Genomic DNA, 20,455 nt, shown 5'->3' with positions numbered 1-20,455 from the left:
GTGTGTGTGTGTGTGTGTGTGTGTGTGTGTGTGTGCACATGTGTGTGATTTACAGCAAGTTAAGTTTAGACCCTCGCACCTATCTGTTCCTTCAGCAATTACATTTCGGCAGCAGCAGCCACCCAGAGAGACCCGATGCACACATCACACCTTCTTATTATTTCAGGATCCTCAACAAAAGTCCTGAATGTGGACGGCGTGAAGAGGAAGGGAAGAGCTTCATGTTGTGTGAGAGAGAGAGAGAGAGAGAGAGAGAGACAGTTGGTGGTATTCGGATCATTTACTTAAGTAAAAGTAGCACAATAGCACAGTATTACAAGTATTATCAGGAAACTGCATTTAAAATGTCTCATTATGCAGAATGGCCCCAGTCAGTGTTATATTATTATATCATTGATGGTACCTCATTGTGGTCACAGTGTTGCTATGTTACCAGCCCCATAGTTTAATAATAATTAGTATTTAATCAATAAGTAAATAAAGAAAACATTTATCGTCCAAACTTTCTGTGGAATTTACTGACTCTCTCTGTTTTACAGTATTGTAAACATTTTAAGACATTTCCCCTCCAAACTTTCACAGAGGTAAATGTATCCAGTATTTCAGAATAAAAGCATAGATTAGAGCAAAGCCTTTACAAAAAAAAAAAGAATACACATTTGTGTTACAGAGCTGTATCATGACCCTGATACAAATACAATCCCTGTTGTCAAAAATGTAGTCAGTAACGTCATAGAGGTATCAAAAACTAAATTAACTTTACTTTCTGGTTCTTTTGGATTAAAGAACAAATATGTAAATAAAAACTAAGAAAGAAAAGTCAATAAAAAGTATTGATGTAAGTGTATTCTATAAAAAACCGACAAAAAATATGTATTTTTAAAACTTTTATGTATTATAAGTTCTGTAATTGTAATGGATTACAGTTTTTTGTATCCTGATTACGTAACTCAGCTACATGTAATCCGTTACTCCCCAAGCCTGAAAGTAGTTCCACCTTTAATACACAACTATATCAGTGACAGGGACAATTTTTAATTTAACTGGGTATTTAGACATTGATGTATTGACACTTTTACTTCAATAGAGTACTTGAATACTTAGCTACCTTACTTTTAGGAGTAGAAGTACTGTATCTCTTTGTGAAATGTAGTAAAGTAGGAGTATAGATAAAAGTATAGCTGCATTAAACTTTAAATACTCAGATTAAACCTGGACACACAGACACTCCACAGGACGAGTGATGGACAGTAGCTGCTGCAGAACAGGTGTGAATACCTTTGTAGAGCTGTTGTATTGTTATACTTTGGGCGTATAATGTGTGTGTGTGTGTGTGTGTGTCCGTGTGTGTGTGCGTGCGTGCGTGAGAGACAGGCGGGTCCGCGAAGGGGCTGCGCGAGCACGAGCCTCCTCCTCCTACCCCAGTGATGTCCGGCGACGCGCGGCGCGCTCCTGACATCCCTCTCGTGCTGCTGCCGTACTGTAATCATATGATAGGAGTCGATCCCCGCCGCAGAATACCGACACACCGGACTGACACCAGCGGAGGAGCCGGGGCGGAGGACAACCAGTTGATGGTAACATTTTACAGCCGCGGAAGAAAAAAAAGTGCGTGGACTCGGGTTTTTTTTTTTTTTTTCAAAGTGTCACAACAGAGCCCAAACTAAAAAAAACAAACTTTTTTTTTTTAGAAAGAAAAAACACTCTGGAGAGTCGGACAAGAGAGAGAGAGAGAGAGAGAGATAGAGAGAGAGGGGGACCCGTTTTTTAGAGGAAGAAGAGAAGAGAGAGAGAGAGAGGGGGCTCACACACGCGAAACGTTAACCGAGAGGAGAGTTGATTTAACCGGAGCTGAGACGAGAGAGAGGCGGTCAGCGGCCGGTAGGAATCCCCCGGGGTCCTCGCATCGCTTGTCGGGGCGTGTCTTTCCCTTTTTTTTTTTTTTTTATTTGGGGGGGTCCTCTGTAAGTTTTTTCCCGACTAGCAAGGTCACTTTATTGTTGAAGCATAAGCCATGGTCGGGGAGACAGAGGTGAAGGAGAGACCCAAGTCCAACCCGGACTATCTAATGCAGCTGATGAACGACAGGAAGGTGATGAGCTCCCTGCCCAACTTCAGCGGCATCTTCACGCATCTGGAGCGGCTGCTGGATGAAGGTAAACCCGGCTGCTGTTAAGAGAGGGAGAGAGACTTTAACCACCTGTCTCATTAGTGCATCTTTTTCTTTTTCTTTCTTACTTTGACTAACTTGAGTTTCTGTGTTAATAAAAGTTTATTGAATAGCCATTAACTGCAGGGATTCTTCCCTGGTTCCTAGGAAACGTGACAGTAATGTCATCCATCCAGCACTTAAAGATGCTAATGATTAATTATTAAACACCTACATTGTTAAGCTACCCCCCCCTCCCCCCTCCCCCCCACTGACTTGTTTTTATAAAGCTGTGGTTGTAAATCCACATTAAACTTGAAGCCTGAATCAAAACGCTTGCGTGTGAATGAATAGGATGTGTGCTTTGTGGCCACATTTTTTTAATTTGTTGAGAGAAGCAGATGAGCAACTCTCTCTCTCTCTCTCTCTCTCTCTCTCTCTCTGTCACACACACACACACACACACACACACACACACACACACATGCACGGGCAGTTGGTGATGGGAACAAACAGACAGTTGTTAGTCTTTCCCAGTGACCTAATGCGCAGGCTTATGTGAATGCTGCAGCCCATCCCTGTGCAGGAGCGAGAGAACATGTCACTGTGTAAAATACTTTGATTTGTGGTGCAACTGATCAGTTTCTCCCACAGGAGTTTGGGAGTGGATCAATAAAGGAACATCTTATCTTTACTTGTTGCTATTTAACATTTTGTCCACTAGCGTGTGCAACAAGTGGCTGATTTCTTTTAAAATGTCCCAGTTTTTTTTGTTTTTTTCCCCTAACAGTCGCCACAAACTGAAGCCAAGGCCTGTTGTTGCTACTGTTGTTACACATCAGGATCAACAAGGTCCTGACTTTGTGCTCTGTGACAAGTCTCATGACGCAGCAAGGTTATTCCCATACCAGACGACCTCTAGAGCCTGACAAATAGGTCAACTGAACATCTCTAGCTTGTGTGTGTGTGTGTGTGTGTGTTCATGTTGAAGACTGACATTGGCATTCGCCCCTCGCACACGATAATGTGACACCCACGGTTAGAATGAAAGGCATTGTACCGTGCTCATTTCCAGCCTGGCTGTATCTTCTGCCTGAGCAATGTGGACAAGGAGGGCACAGCACCAAAAAAAAAAAAAAGTTTGTGCTGGTAATAGGAAAGCCTGCCTGTTACACACATCGGTGCGTGTTTGTGGCATATTTGGACACGCTGCGGTCGAGTCTGGTCTATATATAAAACCAATGACAGGTTGAAGTGCTAAGATAAGGCCTACAGTTCGACTTTTTATCTTTCACTCCTTCAGCTCTCTTGTTCTTCTTTCACTTCTCATTTTCCTCCAGTGAGTCGCTCGCTGTTTCAACACAAGTGTGACAAAAGGCCCTGCTTGTCTGTGCAGATTTGTTTGTGTATGTTTGTGTTTTTTAATAGTCCCTTTCCGTCCTGTAACAGGTCAGAATGGGTTATTAGAGGATCATCATTGTCACTGTAGCTGCGGCTGTAATTATAGTGTCCTACTGTAGTTATTACGGTCAGACTGATCACTCTCAGAGCAGGGAGACATGCCTGTCAGACAGCTTAGGTCAGATGATATTTGTGCCTCAAGGCAGTTATTCTGCCATGTGTGCCTGTGTGTGTGTGTGTGTGTGTGTGTGAGTTCAAGCCGGGGGTCTGTGTGTATGTGTTGCGTATGTGTTTGTGTGATGCAGTAGTCAGTTATTATTGTGCTAGCGTGTCATTACAAAGGCATCAGAGGCTAGCATCGGTCATTGAGACAACACTAAACAAGCAGACTGGCAGACAAACATAGTCTAGCTTATGATTGTGCTTCTGTACCAAACCTAATGCCAAAACTTGACCGTTTAAAGCTGTAATTTTAAGCCTGTTTGCAGCTTCTTCTCCGGTGTGAGAATTGTGCTGCTTTTCTCTGTTTCATATCATCAAAAAACGGCAAAAAGATTGGCAGAAGATTTATTAATGAATGTTAAATTAATCCATATTAAAAATAATTGCTATTGCCTTCTAAGAATTTCTGTCTTGTCTATGTGGTTGTTGAATAACCTGCACCCGGAGCGCCATAAACCCTGGTGGGTGGAGCAGGTCACTGTGAACCCCCCACTTACTTATATGTTTTTTTTCCCTTGAATTATTTACACAGTGAAAGAGGGGGGAACTGTTTGTGTGTGTCCGTGTTAAACACTGTTAGACAAAGAAAATGGAAAGAGAGAAATTGTCAGCCATAGAAGAGGCCTGATTGCAAAGCGTTTAGTGGTTAGATTCTACATTGTGGTGCAGAATGCTTGTGACTGTCTCCCTGACTCCCTGTCTGTCTTACTGTCTGCTGTCACATTCAGGGCCTCTTGTAATTCTGGTGACAGTGAGTCATCGTCCTAAGAAAGCGGACGTGTGAAGAAACGTGACACTTGTCGACCCTCACTGACATTTTTTTCTGCCTGTCCTCAGTTGAATTTACCCCCGTTTTCGGTCTCTGTGTTCCCCTGTCTCCCAGAAATCGGCAGGGTACGCAAGGACATGTACAACGACACAGTGAACGGTGGCATGTTCAACGGGCGGGACATGGAGGAGCTTCCCGAGGCTATCGGCCCCGTGGCTCAGCTGCAGGAGAAGCTCTACGTGCCGGTCAAAGAGTACCCCGACGTGAGTGGACAAAATCCATGACCTTTGACCTTTTAGAAGAGTTTCTGTTTACTTTTTTTTTTTTTTGCTGTTGACACTTTATCTCCTCTTAGTTACGGAAAGTCTGCCAGAAAGTCAGCGAGGCCTTTAATCACAGGGACACTTTGCTTTACATTTTATCTAAAAGGTGATTTCATTCTGAGGTCATCTCTGCTCACACCCAATGATGCAATCCAGACATAAAATAGATCAATAATGAACCTTGACCAGTATTTCCAATAAGATAAAAAGGAATCATTTTGAATGACAAGTTTTTTTTTACTCAAAAAGGCAATATTCTGGTGGAAATTCCTTCACCGTGACACCATTTTCCCGTATGTTTACACGTAAATATTTATAAGAGCTTAAAAAGGTGGATTAAGCCTTTTCCCCAAATATAAAGACGTCTGCAGCGAAGAGACTTTACCATCCAGCACATCCCTGCTCACGCCAAGTACAGTTAAGCACTTCAATATGAGTTGCGTGGATCTAGATTCAATGACTCACATGATTTTCTCCATGCATCAGCTCGCCAATCACCGAATACAATGACAGGCTGTCCTCACTCACATGACAGAAGACTAACAGGACACACACACACACACACACACACAGGAGTGCATTGGAAAACGGTTGAGATCAAGGTTAAATTTAGAGAGCAGTTCCTCTATCTCAATTTGTGTGTGTGTGTGTGTGTGTGTGAGAGAGAGAGAGAGTAGAGGGTCATCGTATCGGCCGGAGAACGTATTTTGCAACTGTTGCTGACTAAACATTCGGTTAAAACTCAGGGAGAGTTCAGTGGAGTAAAAAAAAAAACAAAGGTAGGAAGAGGCCGGACAAATGTTATGAGAGACACAGAGAGGGACAGAGGGATAGTGGCAAAGAAACACACACACACACACACACACATACACACACACACAGGGGCAGCTGTCTAGTTAATCACTCAGTCTTAGTGACAGATAAGGTTAAGAGAACGCCGCTGTCCTGTCATGCCACCAGCACCAGCCAGCCCCCATATAATGAGCTATTTTTGTCTCTCTTAGTAACACAAACACATCACAGATGCACAAACCTCAAAGCCACACTCACTCACGCGGCACATGTAAATACACACACATTGTAAAAAAAGACTTGTCTGTGATGTGAAATGTGTCTCTCTTCATTGGGGTCTGTTTTTATTATCAGTGTGTTTTGTGTAGTTTAACTTTGTAGGGAGGATCCTGGGCCCACGCGGACTGACGGCCAAACAACTGGAGGCAGAGACCGGCTGCAAGATCATGGTGCGAGGAAAGGGCTCCATGAGAGACAAGAAGAAGGTATACGCAGTCGTACACACACACACACTCATAAAAACACACGCGATACTTGGTTTTGTTTGTCTCTCTCGTTTTCTGGCCAAGTTGGCCTCATTTGTATGACTCTGTAATACACCACAGGAATGTTTTTGGACTAGTAAAATTTTGTGCAATACGCTTGTTTGCTTACTCGAGTTACATGAGAAGATTGATACCACTCTCATGTCTGTATGCGAAATATGAAGCTAGATCCAGGAGACAGTTAGCCTAGCTTAGCATAAAGACTGGAAACAGGGGTACACAGCTAGCCTGGCTCTCTCTGTGCTATGCTCAGCTAACTATCAATCTTCTCATCTAACTCTCTGCAAGAAAGCGAATAAGTGTGTTTTACAAAAGGTCAAACTATTCTATAAATAGCTTTTTCACTTTGCCCAATATCTGGGCAGGTTTCCATTCATTTAACATGGTCTTAAAAATGAATTTGCACAAAACTTTGCTTTAAACAGGTCACACTGAACATTATTTGGACTTGCCAAAGTTACATTCTTGATGTATTTGAAATTGATCTCATTACCACTCAGCAAGGACAAAAACTTTGAAGACTTTTGGCAGCTTTGACTCCAATGGAAACTGATAGCAGCCTGCAGGCAGTGAAAGATACATTTGAAAATGTACAAATAACCGTGATTTGCTTTGGAAAATGTTCGTCAGCAATGTGGAGTCTTGAGTAACTTCTAGAAATGTGCTGAAACGTGCAAAAACCGTGGTCCTTTAAACACCAAAAAACTCCTATTTCTAGAAATCTAATAATAGATCTATCTATCTATCTGTCGATCTTATCTATCTATCTGTCTGTCTGTCTATCTATCTATCTATCTGTCTGTCTGTCTGTCTGTCTATCTGTCTATCTATCTATCTATCTATCTATCTATCTATCTATCTGTCTATCTATCTATCTATCTATCTATCTATCTATCTATCTATCTATCTATCTATCTGTCTATCTTATCTATCTATCTATCTATCTATCTATCTATCTATCTATCTGTCTGTCTGTCTGTCTGTCTGTCTGTCTATCTATCTATCTATCTATCTATCTATCTATCTATCTATCTTTCTGTCTGTCTCACAATGAGTTTTGGTGCTCAGTTTTTCTCTCCTGTCCTGGTGTTCGGTCCATCTGTTCTCCCTTCCTCTCCCCTGGTGTTTGCTGTTGGACGGAGTCGGCTCAAGCTTTCCAAACGGCAGGTGGAGCAAGTCCAGCATTCCAACCCACCCTCTCTCTCTCCAGAACATTCCCTACCCCGCACTCCCCTCAGAGAGAGAGAGAGAGAGACACACACAGACACACACAGAGACGGAGAGGAAGGAAAACAGAGACACAGTGGGAGGCAACAGGGGGAGAGGAGAGAAAGATGTTGACTTTTGGTGTTTTTCAAAATGATACATCTCACTTGACAAAACATCCACAGAGGATTCAGTGTCCCAGCAGCCCACAATACTGAGTATGAAGACTTCCAGGATTTCAGTTTTAACTTGGGCTGCGACTAACAGTTATTTTCATTATAGATTAATCTAAGAGTTTTAGATTATCTGATAGTTCAGGCTATAACATGCTGTTAAGTACTCTCTCTTATGGGCGGGAAGATCAATCCCAGTCTCACATCTGTACGTTAAATATGAAGCTATATAGCTCAGAGATGGTTTAACATAAAGACTGTAAGCGGGGGGGGGGGACAGCTAGCCTGGATAGGAAGTCACTGCGCCCCGCCAAGAACAGAACAAAAGATCCAGCACATTAAGGTCAGGTTATGTTTGATCATACCTAGTTCATACAACTTCTTGTCCAACCACAGTGGAAGTTAAAAGTGCTTATAGTTGAAGGTGAAGTAAAAAGCCGGCCATCATAAAGAGGAAGGAGACCCTATATGATTTAAATATGGTGACTTACGGAAGTTTCTCCTGGAGTTAAAATTGACTGTTACACATAACAAAAGAGTAAATAAAAAAGCTAGAGAGATCATTTCAAACCCCCAAAACATTTCATAAAGTCACAGCATAAAGTGGGTGTGAGTGAATGATTGTCAGTTTCAGAAAGTAACAGAAATGGATGATCTGACATCGGAAAGTTGTGCGTGGGGGGGGTTTCTGAAGCTATTCGAACTACGAAAGCACTTCTGATTCTGAAGAAGCTCAAACCTCCCAGAAAGCCCCAACTTGTCATTTTCAGACCTTGTTTTTTTGTACGTATTTAACAGTTAATTTGTTCATCAGTGGTGCTAAGGTGGCCTTTATGCATTGTGTAGGATTAAGCTGCATCTAGCACGAAAAATACAATCAATCTAGAGCCAGTGTTTGTTTTGTCCGTTCTGGGCTACTGTAGAAACATGGCGGTTCAACTTGGCAGCCTCCATAGAAGGTGACCAACAGCGTCTGTAGACATAAAAGGCTTGTTCTAGGATAACAAAAAACATAATGATTCCTATATTCAAGTGATTATACACTAATCAGATATTACATCTCTGCCAATATATCTTCCTTAATGTTGGACCTTTAATCGGGGAAGGGAATTTGTTCTCATCAATAATGAGTCGGGCATTTGTAGTTCCACCCCGTTCAACGCGGTGTAGCTCGATTAAACTTCAATTGCACCATGGTCAGTAAACAGTGTTGCGTAGTGGGCTGTAACATCCAATCGCACATCCAGCGAACAAAGATACCACTTCATGGTGTATTTATCTGAGCTCTCCTCTGTGCGCTCTCTCCCCCTCTCTCTCTGTAAATGTACATTAGTGGTCAGATGTTATTCTGAACATCCTTACTGACAGTCAGGGCACAAAATTGGTGGCACAAGATTGACAGATGGTCGGTAACTACATACACCACCAGAATGCTCCACTACACGTTCCCTATAGATATGACTGTGGCATCATTCATCTCATTTAACTCTCAGCAAGGAAGCAAATAAGCAAATTTGAGCTTTGAGACAATCTTAACAGGCGGTTGTTTAGCAGCTAATGTTGCCATGATCAGTATCTTTTAATGATTTACTCATTACAAGTAGAGAAGTACAGCTGAGACTGATGCCATTAGTTTTCCTGCGGTCTACTGTAATCATAAATGAAAGCAGTGGACAAAGAGAGGTTTGACCTGATGGTGCCTGAGGGAAAAGGCTCAGGCTCACTAGAGTAATGACAATTCATTCTTAGGGGGACGGATGTTTTATGGAACTCTATTCTGTAGTTGTTGAGACATTTGACCCAGAAGCAAATATGTTAATCTCGTGGTGGCATAAAGGGAAAAGTCCGGCTTCATCTTCTGGGAACCACAAATGTCAAATTTCACGACATGACATGACATTTCAGGCCGGACCAAAGTGGTGGAACGACCTACCGATACACCGACTGTCACTGCCATTCCTAGAATCCCTATAGAGTTAGTGTGGCTAAAAATAATTACTAATGTCTGTCACAAGTTTCCAGAGCCCAAAAAGGCTTTCTTCAAATTGCTTAATTCGTCTGATGAAAAACCAACCCAAATTATTAAAATGATCTGGAACAGAGAAAAGCAGCAAATCCAGCTTGTGTAACCATTTGGGAAGTTATCCAAAACAGACAATTGCAAGAGTAACTATGTGCACCTGTTTAGTTATATCAACAACAAGGGAAGGAGACCAACACATACAACCAGCTAAAAGTGTATTTGGTATTACGACCTGATAATGGCTTACTAAACGATTATATAGTCATTAATGCTGTTATTGTCATTGAATCAACATCTGAATATAAAATAAATTGACTCGTCATGTCAGCACAGAGGGAGAAAGAGGGGAACAGATAAAAACAGTGTGATTTGGGGAAATGTTACAAGAACAAGAATCTGAACACCAAACTTGTGTAACCACTGAAGAGCAAAGAGTTTGATAACGCTTCCAAAGCTGCATTACTCGACCTTGAGCCTTCTGTGTGTCTGTGTGTGTGTGTGTGCGTGTGTGTGTGAGTTTTTTGTGTGGAAGTTTGAGACCGATCCAAAAACTGAGCCAAAACGAGAAGAAAAGTGAAATCCTGTTCCCCTCTCTGCAGCAATGGACCGAGCCTGTGCGGTGCATTCAAACGGGGCCTCTGAAATGTTTTTGTGTTGCAGGAGGAGATGAACCGAGGGAAGCCCAACTGGGAGCACCTCAGCGAGGACCTCCACGTCCTGATCACAGTGGAGGACACACACAACCGGGCCAAGATCAAGCTCCAGCGGGCCATCAACGAGGTCAAGAAACTTCTCGTGCCCGCTGTGAGTAACAGTCTGAACCTCTCAGCATCAAATATTATGGACTGGACTTCAGTGGACTGATGGAAAAACTGTGTGTGACTGGATGAGGGTTCACTGTGTTGGTATGCATGGAAGGGGGAAGGGGATTGTCAGTCCAAAAAGTGTGTGTGTTTGTGTCTTTTTTTTGTGTTTTTGTGTGCGTCTCTGTGTGTATGAGAGAGTATGTGTAAGGGGTTAGGGTAATTAGGGAACACGCATAAAGGGGTTTCCATGGTAACCCCGGGTTGTTTGAAAGGCTGAGGGAATGAATGGAGAGTCTGTTCACTTGTTCTCCCCACTCCATCACTCCTTTCACTCGTTCACAACTCACTTCATTCCCAACTACTGGCTACAGTATTCCTTTTTCTCCCTGGGCTTTTTTTTTTGTTGTTGTCCACACAAGAGGACATTTTGATTGCGCTCCTCAACATTTCTCACATTCTCCAGCCCACCTATTTCCCCCCCTACGGACACACACATATGTGCATAAATGTGCACACATGGGGACATTGCACAGACCTGGCTGTATAGACCATATACACACTGATCCCGTCACAAAAGCACATATTTTGAAATCACAAGGCTCCTTCCTTTTTTTCTCTGTATTATTTGCAACAATAGAAACAGACTGAAAAGACCAGCAGGGGGATTTCTATTGCAGCAATCAGCCGTCACTTCCGCTCCAATCAGAGCGCAGCACAGGCCAACTCTAAAAGTAAATGGATGTAATAAGTGTCTATAGGCAATCGGGAGCTGAACACCTGTTAATCTATGCCTGTGAATGTGTGTGTGTGTGTGTGTGTGTGGAGGGTGAAGTTAATGATACGTGTTAGTTTAACCCCAGCTAACCTTGCTGTCTGACTGTAAATCAGTCAAGCTTTTCACTGAGCTGTAACTGGAGCTAAGAAGCTAGCGTGTTTGACACTGAATATGTCCTGTTGGTGCAGTGGCTGTGTTCAAGGTCCGGTCAACTCCATTTCAGGCAATGTTTGAGTGAGCAAACATTCCCTTTAGAATCCATTCAAATTGAATTTTGATTAGTTTCAGCATACTGTAACATTTGCTGACTTGTTGACCGGGGCTCTCACAAAAGTTAATTCATTCACTTGTCAAGAGGCTGAATGACAGTCCTCGCTAAGTAAGTTGATTGTTCTGCTCCGTTTCCTTGTGTTGGTGTAGGCTGAGGGGGAGGACAACCTGAAGAAAATGCAGTTGATGGAGTTGGCCATTCTCAATGGGACCTACAGAGACGCCAATGTCAAGACGCGTAAGGATGACATCATAGTTAACATGTGGAGGAGGGTTGGTGGGTGACAAAGGAGGGGTCTTGGTACAGGAGTCCACTGTATATATGAACAATGCCTCTGTTTCTCCTGTTAAATAGTCTGTTTGTCCTCTCCTCTTCTTCCCTGTCTATTGTATGGGTGTGCGCTTTGCGTGTGGGTGTGCACATACTTGCATTATTTTATGTCCGTGTGCCGCACAGCCACCGCCTTCCCTCTAGGGACCCCTCAGGCGCCTCGGATCATCACAGGCCCGACGCCCGTCCTGCCTCCGACCCTGCGTAACCCCGCCCCCGTCAACACACCGACCATCATGCCTCTGATTCGCCAGATCCAGAGCTCAGCCCTCGTACAGGGAGGCAACCCGCACCCGGCGCTGGTGCAGCAAGGGCCGGAATCTGGAATCATCTACACGCCCTACGAGTATCCCTACACACTCACGCCCTCCATATTGGAATACCCAATTGACTCAACTGGAGTTTTAGGTATTTAAAAATCAAAGGTTTATCACTTTCTTACGTAGTCAATGGATGTATTATGAGAGCTGGATACCGGACTCCAATGGAAGCTGCTCACAGTCGCATACGTCAACAAACCTTTTCGATTAGCGTCTCTGTCCCAGCCCCGCCCGGTCGTCCCATACACTGTACACTGAGATGATACTGCGCACGAAAAAATAGCATTTCGTGGTCTAACAGTTGATACAAAGAGTCAGAATTGGCTCTGTCTGCCATGCATAGCTTACATGTTTTATAATTAACATTTATGACACTGGTCGAGATCTGAACCTGGCTTGTACCTACATCTATAGGTGTCTTCAGATAGAAAGGAAAGCAAATTTTCGTCCTGCATTATTTGTGCAGTCTATGTTTTTTAGTCCTGTAATGTACAAAGGTTAGCTATAACCCAGCTAGCCACAGTGACAGTGTGTCTTTGTTTGTGTTCAGCACATCCTCTAACTGAACTCAGAGCTCAGCAGAAACTCCAGTTCTGTTATTTCAAGTAAGTCTCCTTTCCTTTTTTTTTCGTCTGTGTATGTTTATGTAAGCAGATTCATAAAGCACAAGGTGTAAGCACAAAGTCGCTCAAGTCGATAACATTTTGCGTCACTGCGTCTAGTCGTGTCTTTGCTCGGACTTTCTATGCAATCTTGCCGCCTCTAAAAATCACCTTGTGTTCTGTCTAAACAAACTGGACTGAACCAAAACCGTCTGCACACTAAACCCCTCTAGAACCGCCAAATTTGAGAACCAAATGTCATCCATTACTAAATGTTCGCTCGCCAGGCTAAAACAAAACATGGGCTAAACTCTGTCGCTTTCCCTCTTTCCCTTTTTTTATTTATTTCTCTTTAATTAGAGAGACCGGCCAAAATGGCAGCGTGGGGGAAGTGCGCGTCTACTTGCAAAAAAACATTAACTGCAACAAAGGATAGTTACTGCCCGAGAACGAAACGGAGACAGTTCTTCACGAATTACGTTTGCAACCTAAACTTAACGGGAGCCAAGCCCAAATCTTGATGCGAGTTACAGCGCGAACGCAACAAAAAAAAAAAAAAAACACAAATATTTTCTGTTATTGTCGGGTTAGGTGGCAGAACTCCGAGGCCAACAGGGATAAATTGGCAGCCATATCCAGCTCTTGTAATACATCCACAACAAATTATAGATGAATTCTGAAGCTCATTGCTGGGCTAACAGTCCCTTCTTCCTGTGTTTTTGCAGGTATGGCTTTCCCAACCAAAGGCTAAGCGATAGCAACCCTTCCTAGCACACACATGGACTGGCTTGCAGAGACCCCACCCACCCCCTCCCCTTTACCCTACTACATACTTGTCCCACAAAGCAAACACTCAAAGTTTGCTCATACTTTAGGATGACAGATTCCTCGACAGTCATTCTGTAGTCAAGTGTCCATTCCTGTTAATTTCCTCTTTGTATTAGCAGACTAGTGTTGTGGTGTGACAGCTATTTAACTTTTTTTAATAGTTCAGCTTCCGCTTGTAATTTTAACCCACTTTAGTGAACCCATAGATATTGTAGCGCCGCTGTTTGTGATTTAATATATGTTAAAAGCTTATTTTAATCACAGAGCTATAGAGTGACTTTGCTTACAGCTGATGTTGAATCTACTAGTGAAGCTTAGTGAGAAATTAGTGGTTTGGATTAATATTTTCTTTAGAGAACAGAAGACCACAAAACAACAAGAAATTCTGTCTCTTAGAAGCGTTTTGACCTATTTTCACCCTCAGCCTTGAACATTTTTTTGTAAATTCCTGGTTTCACTGATGTTGGTGCCATGGGTGGACTGTTTGATGTCTTTCTGATGAGTAACCTTCTGTGTTCTGTTTTGGCGATGTCAATGGCTGTTAGCAGGTGCCATGACCACTAAGGTACGACGCCACGACAAGAGAATCCATCCTTACCAAAGGGTAGTGACCCCAGACAGAGGTTAGTTAGCTCACCAGCCACTTTATGTGTATGTGTATGTGTGTGTGTTAGTGTGCGTGCATGCATGCAGACCAATGGACCAATTTCAGTTTACATGTGTCTGTAATACGGCATGCCTAAAAAGAGAAATAACTGCACCGGGAGGCGAAAAGGTCACACGCTGAAGCAGCTTCAGTGTAAAATGTGAAACAGTATTTGTTGCAGTGAAAGTGAAATAAGTGAGCAGATTGGGAGGAACCATGTTAGGGGTGACAGCTGCAGCGATTATCTTTACTCGCCTGTTAGATAAACTGGACGGCTTGCAGGCCGGGACCCTCTCGATTAGAATGGATCGCTCCGTTCATGTGACTCGGTCCTTGTGACTCTGGATTTGGAGTCCTCTCTCAGAAACTTTTTTTTATTGTTTATCTCTTCACTACTACTTTTGACCCTGCAAATAACTGTGGGAATTTTTTATTTATACCCAACTTCATTCCAGTAGATTTCCACAAATGTTTTTTTTTTTTTTATTATTATTATTAATTAAATCCTGTGATGTGCCCAATGACTATATGACATTTAAAGTAACAGTGATTGTCTTTTTCTGAAGGTCATTCAATTCAAAATGATCTTTGGTCTTTACTACTAAAACACAGCGTGTGATGACTACTGAGGTCTGTGTTACAAGCTCTTTTGTATGAAATACTGTTGTTTGTGGTCTTATCAGTCGCCCACTGGACTTTATCATTGGGGCTGTTTACATCTTTCATATATTTCCTAGCCAGAGTGGTGCTGTTACCATGTATTTAGCTGCAAAATAAATTTGTATATAGGGATTTTAAGGATTTAAGTGCTTATATGAAGCTTATGGAACAAGATCGCTTGGAAATACTTGTAGTATTTTTTTTTTTTTTTTTTTTAGTTTTTTTAGTTTGTAAATTTTTATTTTTGTTTTTACGATATGCTTTTTATAGATGAAGTGTCTCCATGTAAACTTCAAACTTTATTCAAGGTGTGTAGCTACTACTGTTTTAGTCACCACGAAGGTGGCAATGAAGGCAGTGTTTTGCTCTGTCTATTTAAGATGAGGTGACCTTCTCGATTCACAGGCCTCGTGACTGTTTTATGCAATAGAAATGGACTAGCTAGCTACAATATATGTGTGTATGTGAGCGATGGTGCTCTTGTTGTACACGATGGACAAAAAACACTAAAAGGCAATAAAGATGACTATTGAAAAAAATCTCTAAAGAAAACCAAAGCCTCTAAATTCTTGTAGTTAGTCTGTCTATTGTTAAATTGTTTCTTAAGTCCCTCTAAAATCACCATCTCTTAACCTCTCATCACTGTCTCTTATGGTGCCTCTTTGCTTACCGTAGTCATAAGGTGCTCTTCTAATACTTCATAGCAAAAAAAAACAAATCAAACCATAATCAATAATCAGTTAATCACAACTGTTAATAATCAAGATCCTACGCCTGCTGCTAAACAATAGCTCTACTTGTCAGTAAATGAAAGTATTTCTGAGGCCCAGACACTTTTCTTTGGACATAAAGGTCACTCTCTCACCCACATGAAACCATGCTGTCTCCCTCTCTGTCCATGGTTTCACTGTCAGTCTGTGCTAGACGTAGCCCAGCTAGCATGAGTAGTATCACTATAGCAGCAGTCACACGACAGGAGGGGCATCTCCTCAAACGTAACCCTGCGAACACCTTCATGAGCACATATGAGCATCGCTAACCAGCCATTCCTTATGTCACCACCCGGTGGTTGATGTAAGCCGTTCTGAATGGTTATGCAGGGCTCATGAAGGTGTAGTGTGGCTCTAATGTAATGCCCCTCATGCTGTGTGACTGCAGTAGATCTGCCTTGTTGTCATCCTGACGCCACTAGCTGACACTAATCTCTTTTCTATCTTTTTTTCTTTTTATGTCCCCTTTTATGTGCCCTTTTTGTTTCCTTTCCACGTCTGTCCGTCTCTGTCTGTCTAACTCTAGCTGCCACGGCAACTAACCCATGACCCCTTGACCTTCTGACCTTTCCGCCCACTGATGACCCACCCATCTCTGCCCGCTGGCGTGCTCATTGGCCCACGGCCCCGCCACTCCCTCAGCTCAGCCAACCAGACCAGCACATTGGGAACAACCCGGCTGCTTCTGTCTAACCAACCAACCAGACGACAGCGAACATGGGAATAAACCTCAGGACCCCGCCCATCACCAAGTCCTAACCTAAACTTTACCGAACGTGCCTTCCTTCCAAAAGTCCAAAGCCAGTCTTAGATTGTTTTTATAACCAATCAACGGTCCCAATCCCAATCTGTTCAACAGTTGTCGTGCAAAACCAGTAGACTTTACTGGGGACGGGCTCCCAAACTGGTAAAGGGCTGCTAAACCAATGCCTGGCTGTGCCAAACTGTCTCCCTGAGCTGCCCTGCCCTCAGTCCATGTGACGCAATAATAATGACTCTATTAATACCATGGTAACTATACTGATGAAGATGCACTTATCCAGCACAGAAAAACCTCCATAAACACTAAACTACAGGAGATATGTTGATATTTTGAAGGATTTTTTCCTCATCGGGCACCTTGTCTAATGTTGGAACCATTTTCCCGCAAACACTCTTTAAAGGGATTGCTTCTTTTCTGGCAAACGTACATCAATAACTTATTATAACACATTATAATTGGTGTTAAAATCTTTATGTATTAACACGCTTTCACCCTGAAATGTAACACCAATTCCAATTATGTGTTTAAAATGTTCTTGTTGACACTTTTGTATGAGGAATACTAAACAAGAAAAGTAAAATGCCATCCCTAGAATTTTTTTTTTTTTTTTTTTACCATTAAGCAACAGGTGCTCAGTGAGGAAAAATAACAGACTGGAACCCAAAATGCCAAAGTATCTCTGAGTTTTTCTTAAGCATCCCAATACTGAATCAACATATACAGTATAAATGCCAAGACTGTGCAGCACAGAGAGGGAAGGTTGCACTTCTTTTGTCTAAATCTAGAGGAGTTACACAACGATGCCTTTTTTCACACTACAGTATTGTATGAGTTTCGACAGCAGTGCCTTTATTTATTGAGAGCGATGGAACAATGTTACACCTAAATCTTCTACGACTACATCGTGGGTTTGTGGCCCGGCATAAAATTATGCCATTTGGGTTTTATGCAGATTAATTGGTACTGTGGGGAAATGTGTCGCCGCCTAATTGTCATCATCTACATTTTTATGGCTTTACATCCATAACTCTGCTCAATTCAGATCTTTAGTGCCAAAAAACAAAACAAAAAGTGGCTCATTTGAATTGAAAGTGCGATGCAGTATTTGAAGCAGCAGCTACAATGTCTGAGATGTTTATGTGAGGTTCGGATTGCCTCTAGAGAACAGTGTTATATTTTATCTTTTTTTTCTTGTTTTTGTTTGTTTGGTTGTTTTGTTGGAGATGAAATCGTCCATATATATATTTTTTGCATGTGTGTCCGCTTTTTTCAGAAGGTGTGGTACAGTTTTACACACACACGCAAACCAACTGATGCCTTGACGTAAGAAAAAAACGAAACAAATCATGGAGTCGTAACATCTGTAACAAGTTTATAATGTATTTTTATATTCTATTTTGTACGTGAAAATAACATTAAATGAGCTTTTCAGATAAGAACATTATGCCTTATTACGGAGAATAATTTGATGAACATAACTATCCTTCATGTGTCATTAGTAATCATGTCTCAATGTCCTGGTATACTGGAGTCTGATGTATTAACTTGAGCCTTTGAGATCAGCATTGCTTGCCTTCTGTGCCTTTTGTATACTATGAGTGTGACAATTAACAGTGTAGTACAACATTAATCTACTCTTCAAGCCAAGTGTAGGTTACTAACTGTTACCACTTCTGTGATCATTAACCACTTTAATGGTATCTGTCTCTGCTTTGGATTCCTTTAAAACAAAAAAAATTTACATATGTGTGTGTCTAAAAAAAAAAAAGAAAAACAAAGATATGTGTTGAACAATGAACTTTTAACTTTGAGCAGGAATAACTCTTTGTACACTATTAAACTCATAGTTGTTAAACTAACAAACTTTGTTGCTTTTTCTCTGTAGCACTTAATTATGCAAACCAGCTTCCTTTCTGCATACTAATCACCAAACAGTCTTTAGATACCGAGCGGGGTGGGGGGAAAAAACAGCCGACACTTTGGACAAAATGCAGGGAAAAGGCCACAACATGGTGTGTGTGTTTTTTCCCACTTCTCCTTTTCTGTGTTCTTTTCTCGTTTCTCTATCTACTCCGGCCATTTAAGTGGACATTACACACATCGATGTGTGTAATAAGAGAGAACAAAACCCACCCAGCTCACCATGGTTTCTCCGAGGCATGCACATGTATAACAGAGAGAAAGAAGGTGGGGTGAGGGGGGGGGTTAGGTTTGGAGGACTAGATGGCAGGGGAATTAAAGGGAAATTGATTGTGCAAGCTCGCCCTCAAACATCTGCAGAGAGAGTAAATATTACACAGGATCACAGCTTGTCCCTGAAGTCTACTGCTAATAACCTACATGTATTAGGATAGCTACATTTGTTTTAATTGGGCTCTTTTTCCCCTCTATCTCTCTATCTCACTTATTAGAAATTAAAATCAAAAAGAGGGAAAGCCTTTTGAGCCTTCGACACTTGAAGTTAAAAGTAAAACTTCCCTTTAAACAACACATTTAAAGGGTTTCACACACGCACTCAAAAAGAAGAGAGTCACATGGGGTTTTCCGTGGTGAATGCAGCAGTGGGTGGCTCATTCGTCCTCTCCCTGCCCTTCCTGCTTTCATTGTGGAGTTGGGGGCTGATATTGAACTTCAGGCTTGGAGTTGAGCCTGCTCTGCGGCCGCAACCCCAGCCCCCTGATCACAGAGAGAGAGAGAGAGAGAGAGAGAGAGAGAGAGAGAGAGAGAGAGGACATAATGTGACTGCTGCAGACAATCCTCTGGACAGGAAGAAGCAGAGTGGAAGATAGCAAGAGAGAGAGAGAATAAAATACTGTGTGTGTGTGTGTGTGTGTGTGTGTGTGTGTGTGTGTGTGTGGATATAGATGGGTGGGGGGTGAATGTGTGTCTGGATGGGTGTGTACTTTTTTTTTTCCTGTTTTCAGTCAAGTTTTCGTGCTGTGTTTTTTGTTTTTTTCCCCTTCTTGTTCTACTAGTCTGGTATGAAACACTCCTCAAGCATCTGGTAATGTATTCTGCAGTCAGCTCTCGCCATTGCCAACACTGGGGCCCAGAGCTCCCAGCGCTTACAATCAAAAGCATGGTTGTATGTGTGTGTCTGTGTGTGTGTGCGTGTGTGTGTGTGTGTGTGTGTGTGCGCGTGAGGGGAAAAGACAGGTTGATTTACATTACTATGTATGCACGGCATTCTCCACATAATGAACAGCTCCAGATTTCCTCTGCTTGGTAAATATTTGATGACTGAGAGGCAGAATGATTTTAGCTGAATAACAGTGGAGTCCTATAAGCTGCTCAAAAGTTGTATTTCAAACCCCTCTCTCTCCCCTTGTCCTCTTCCCATGTAAATAAGGCCAACTCCCCCTAACTCCACACACCCCTCTGAGGCAGTTTAAAGACCCAACACTGTCTCCTTGTCTCCTTGACAACCAGCATACACTGGGGTCCTGTCGTGGCCTCTCTGTCTTTTGTGTTTGGGAGCTCAGAGAGACAGAAAGAAAGAGAGAGAGAAAGGGGGAGAGAGGAAGAGAGGAAATGAGGGAGAAGATGAAAACAAGAGTGGCTGAAAAAGTTAACAAAGATGACATCACAGCTATTTTTTCCCACAACTGAAAATTTGGTCTGTAGCCCGACGACGATGATGATGATGATGATGATGATGGTGATGATGATGATGATTAGCCAGAGGCACAAAATGGGTGCCAGTTCAGTCTGAGAGTGTGAGCAGAGAGAGAGAGAGAGAGAGAGAGAGAGAGAGAGAGTGAGAGAGAGAGGCCCAGGGCTGAATGGGGCATTGTGGGAAAGACAGTGGGCACACTGGGCAGTAACACAGAGAACACTAACTCACAGATCATGCCAGAGAGTCTGAAAACACCCACACTGGGCGACAATGGCAAACTTCATCGCTCCACTTGGCCCCTTCTGAATACACACATACAATGGCAGAATCCAAATAAGATGCTCTGTTATTCGTGAAATTCAACACACTAAATTCCTTCAGTGCCTCTGTCCCTTTGACCGGCAGCAGATGGCCGGGGCTATGCTGCATAAACGTGCACGTACGTGTGCATGCGTGTGGTCTCTC

At 42.5% G+C, this 20,455-nt stretch overlaps 1 protein-coding gene across 8 annotated transcripts; it reads left to right on the top strand.

Annotated features, from left to right (window-relative positions):
- Nucleotides 1–1,517: 1,517 nt before the first annotated feature.
- Nucleotides 1,518–17,815, top strand: qki2 (QKI, KH domain containing, RNA binding 2). 8 transcript variants are annotated; one of them, XR_007886910.1, is made up of 9 exons: nucleotides 1,518–2,156; nucleotides 4,656–4,804; nucleotides 6,025–6,141; nucleotides 10,264–10,407; nucleotides 11,605–11,692; nucleotides 11,912–12,193; nucleotides 12,656–12,710; nucleotides 13,433–14,158; nucleotides 16,138–17,815. XR_007886910.1 is itself a non-coding variant. In XM_051417926.1 (9 exons), the coding sequence occupies exons 1-9, from the start codon at nucleotides 2,015–2,017 to the stop codon at nucleotides 16,158–16,160; spliced, it is 1,044 nt and encodes a 347-aa protein (XP_051273886.1). In that variant the 5' UTR covers nucleotides 1,519–2,014; the 3' UTR covers nucleotides 16,161–17,815. The 8 variants fall into 8 exon arrangements, 4 of the variants coding, with proteins under 4 accessions (XP_051273886.1, XP_051273885.1, XP_051273888.1 ...); XR_007886912.1 differs by having other exon boundaries at nucleotides 1,519–2,156; nucleotides 14,084–14,158; XR_007886911.1 differs by having other exon boundaries at nucleotides 1,519–2,156; nucleotides 14,081–14,158.
- The last annotated feature ends 2,640 nt before the right edge of the window (nucleotides 17,816–20,455 follow it).

The sequence above is a fragment of the Dicentrarchus labrax genome, unplaced genomic scaffold, assembly GCF_905237075.1.
Source record: "Dicentrarchus labrax unplaced genomic scaffold, dlabrax2021, whole genome shotgun sequence".
Classification (NCBI taxonomy): Eukaryota; Metazoa; Chordata; class Actinopteri; family Moronidae; genus Dicentrarchus; species Dicentrarchus labrax.
This window is presented reverse-complemented; position numbering and strand designations above follow the sequence as displayed.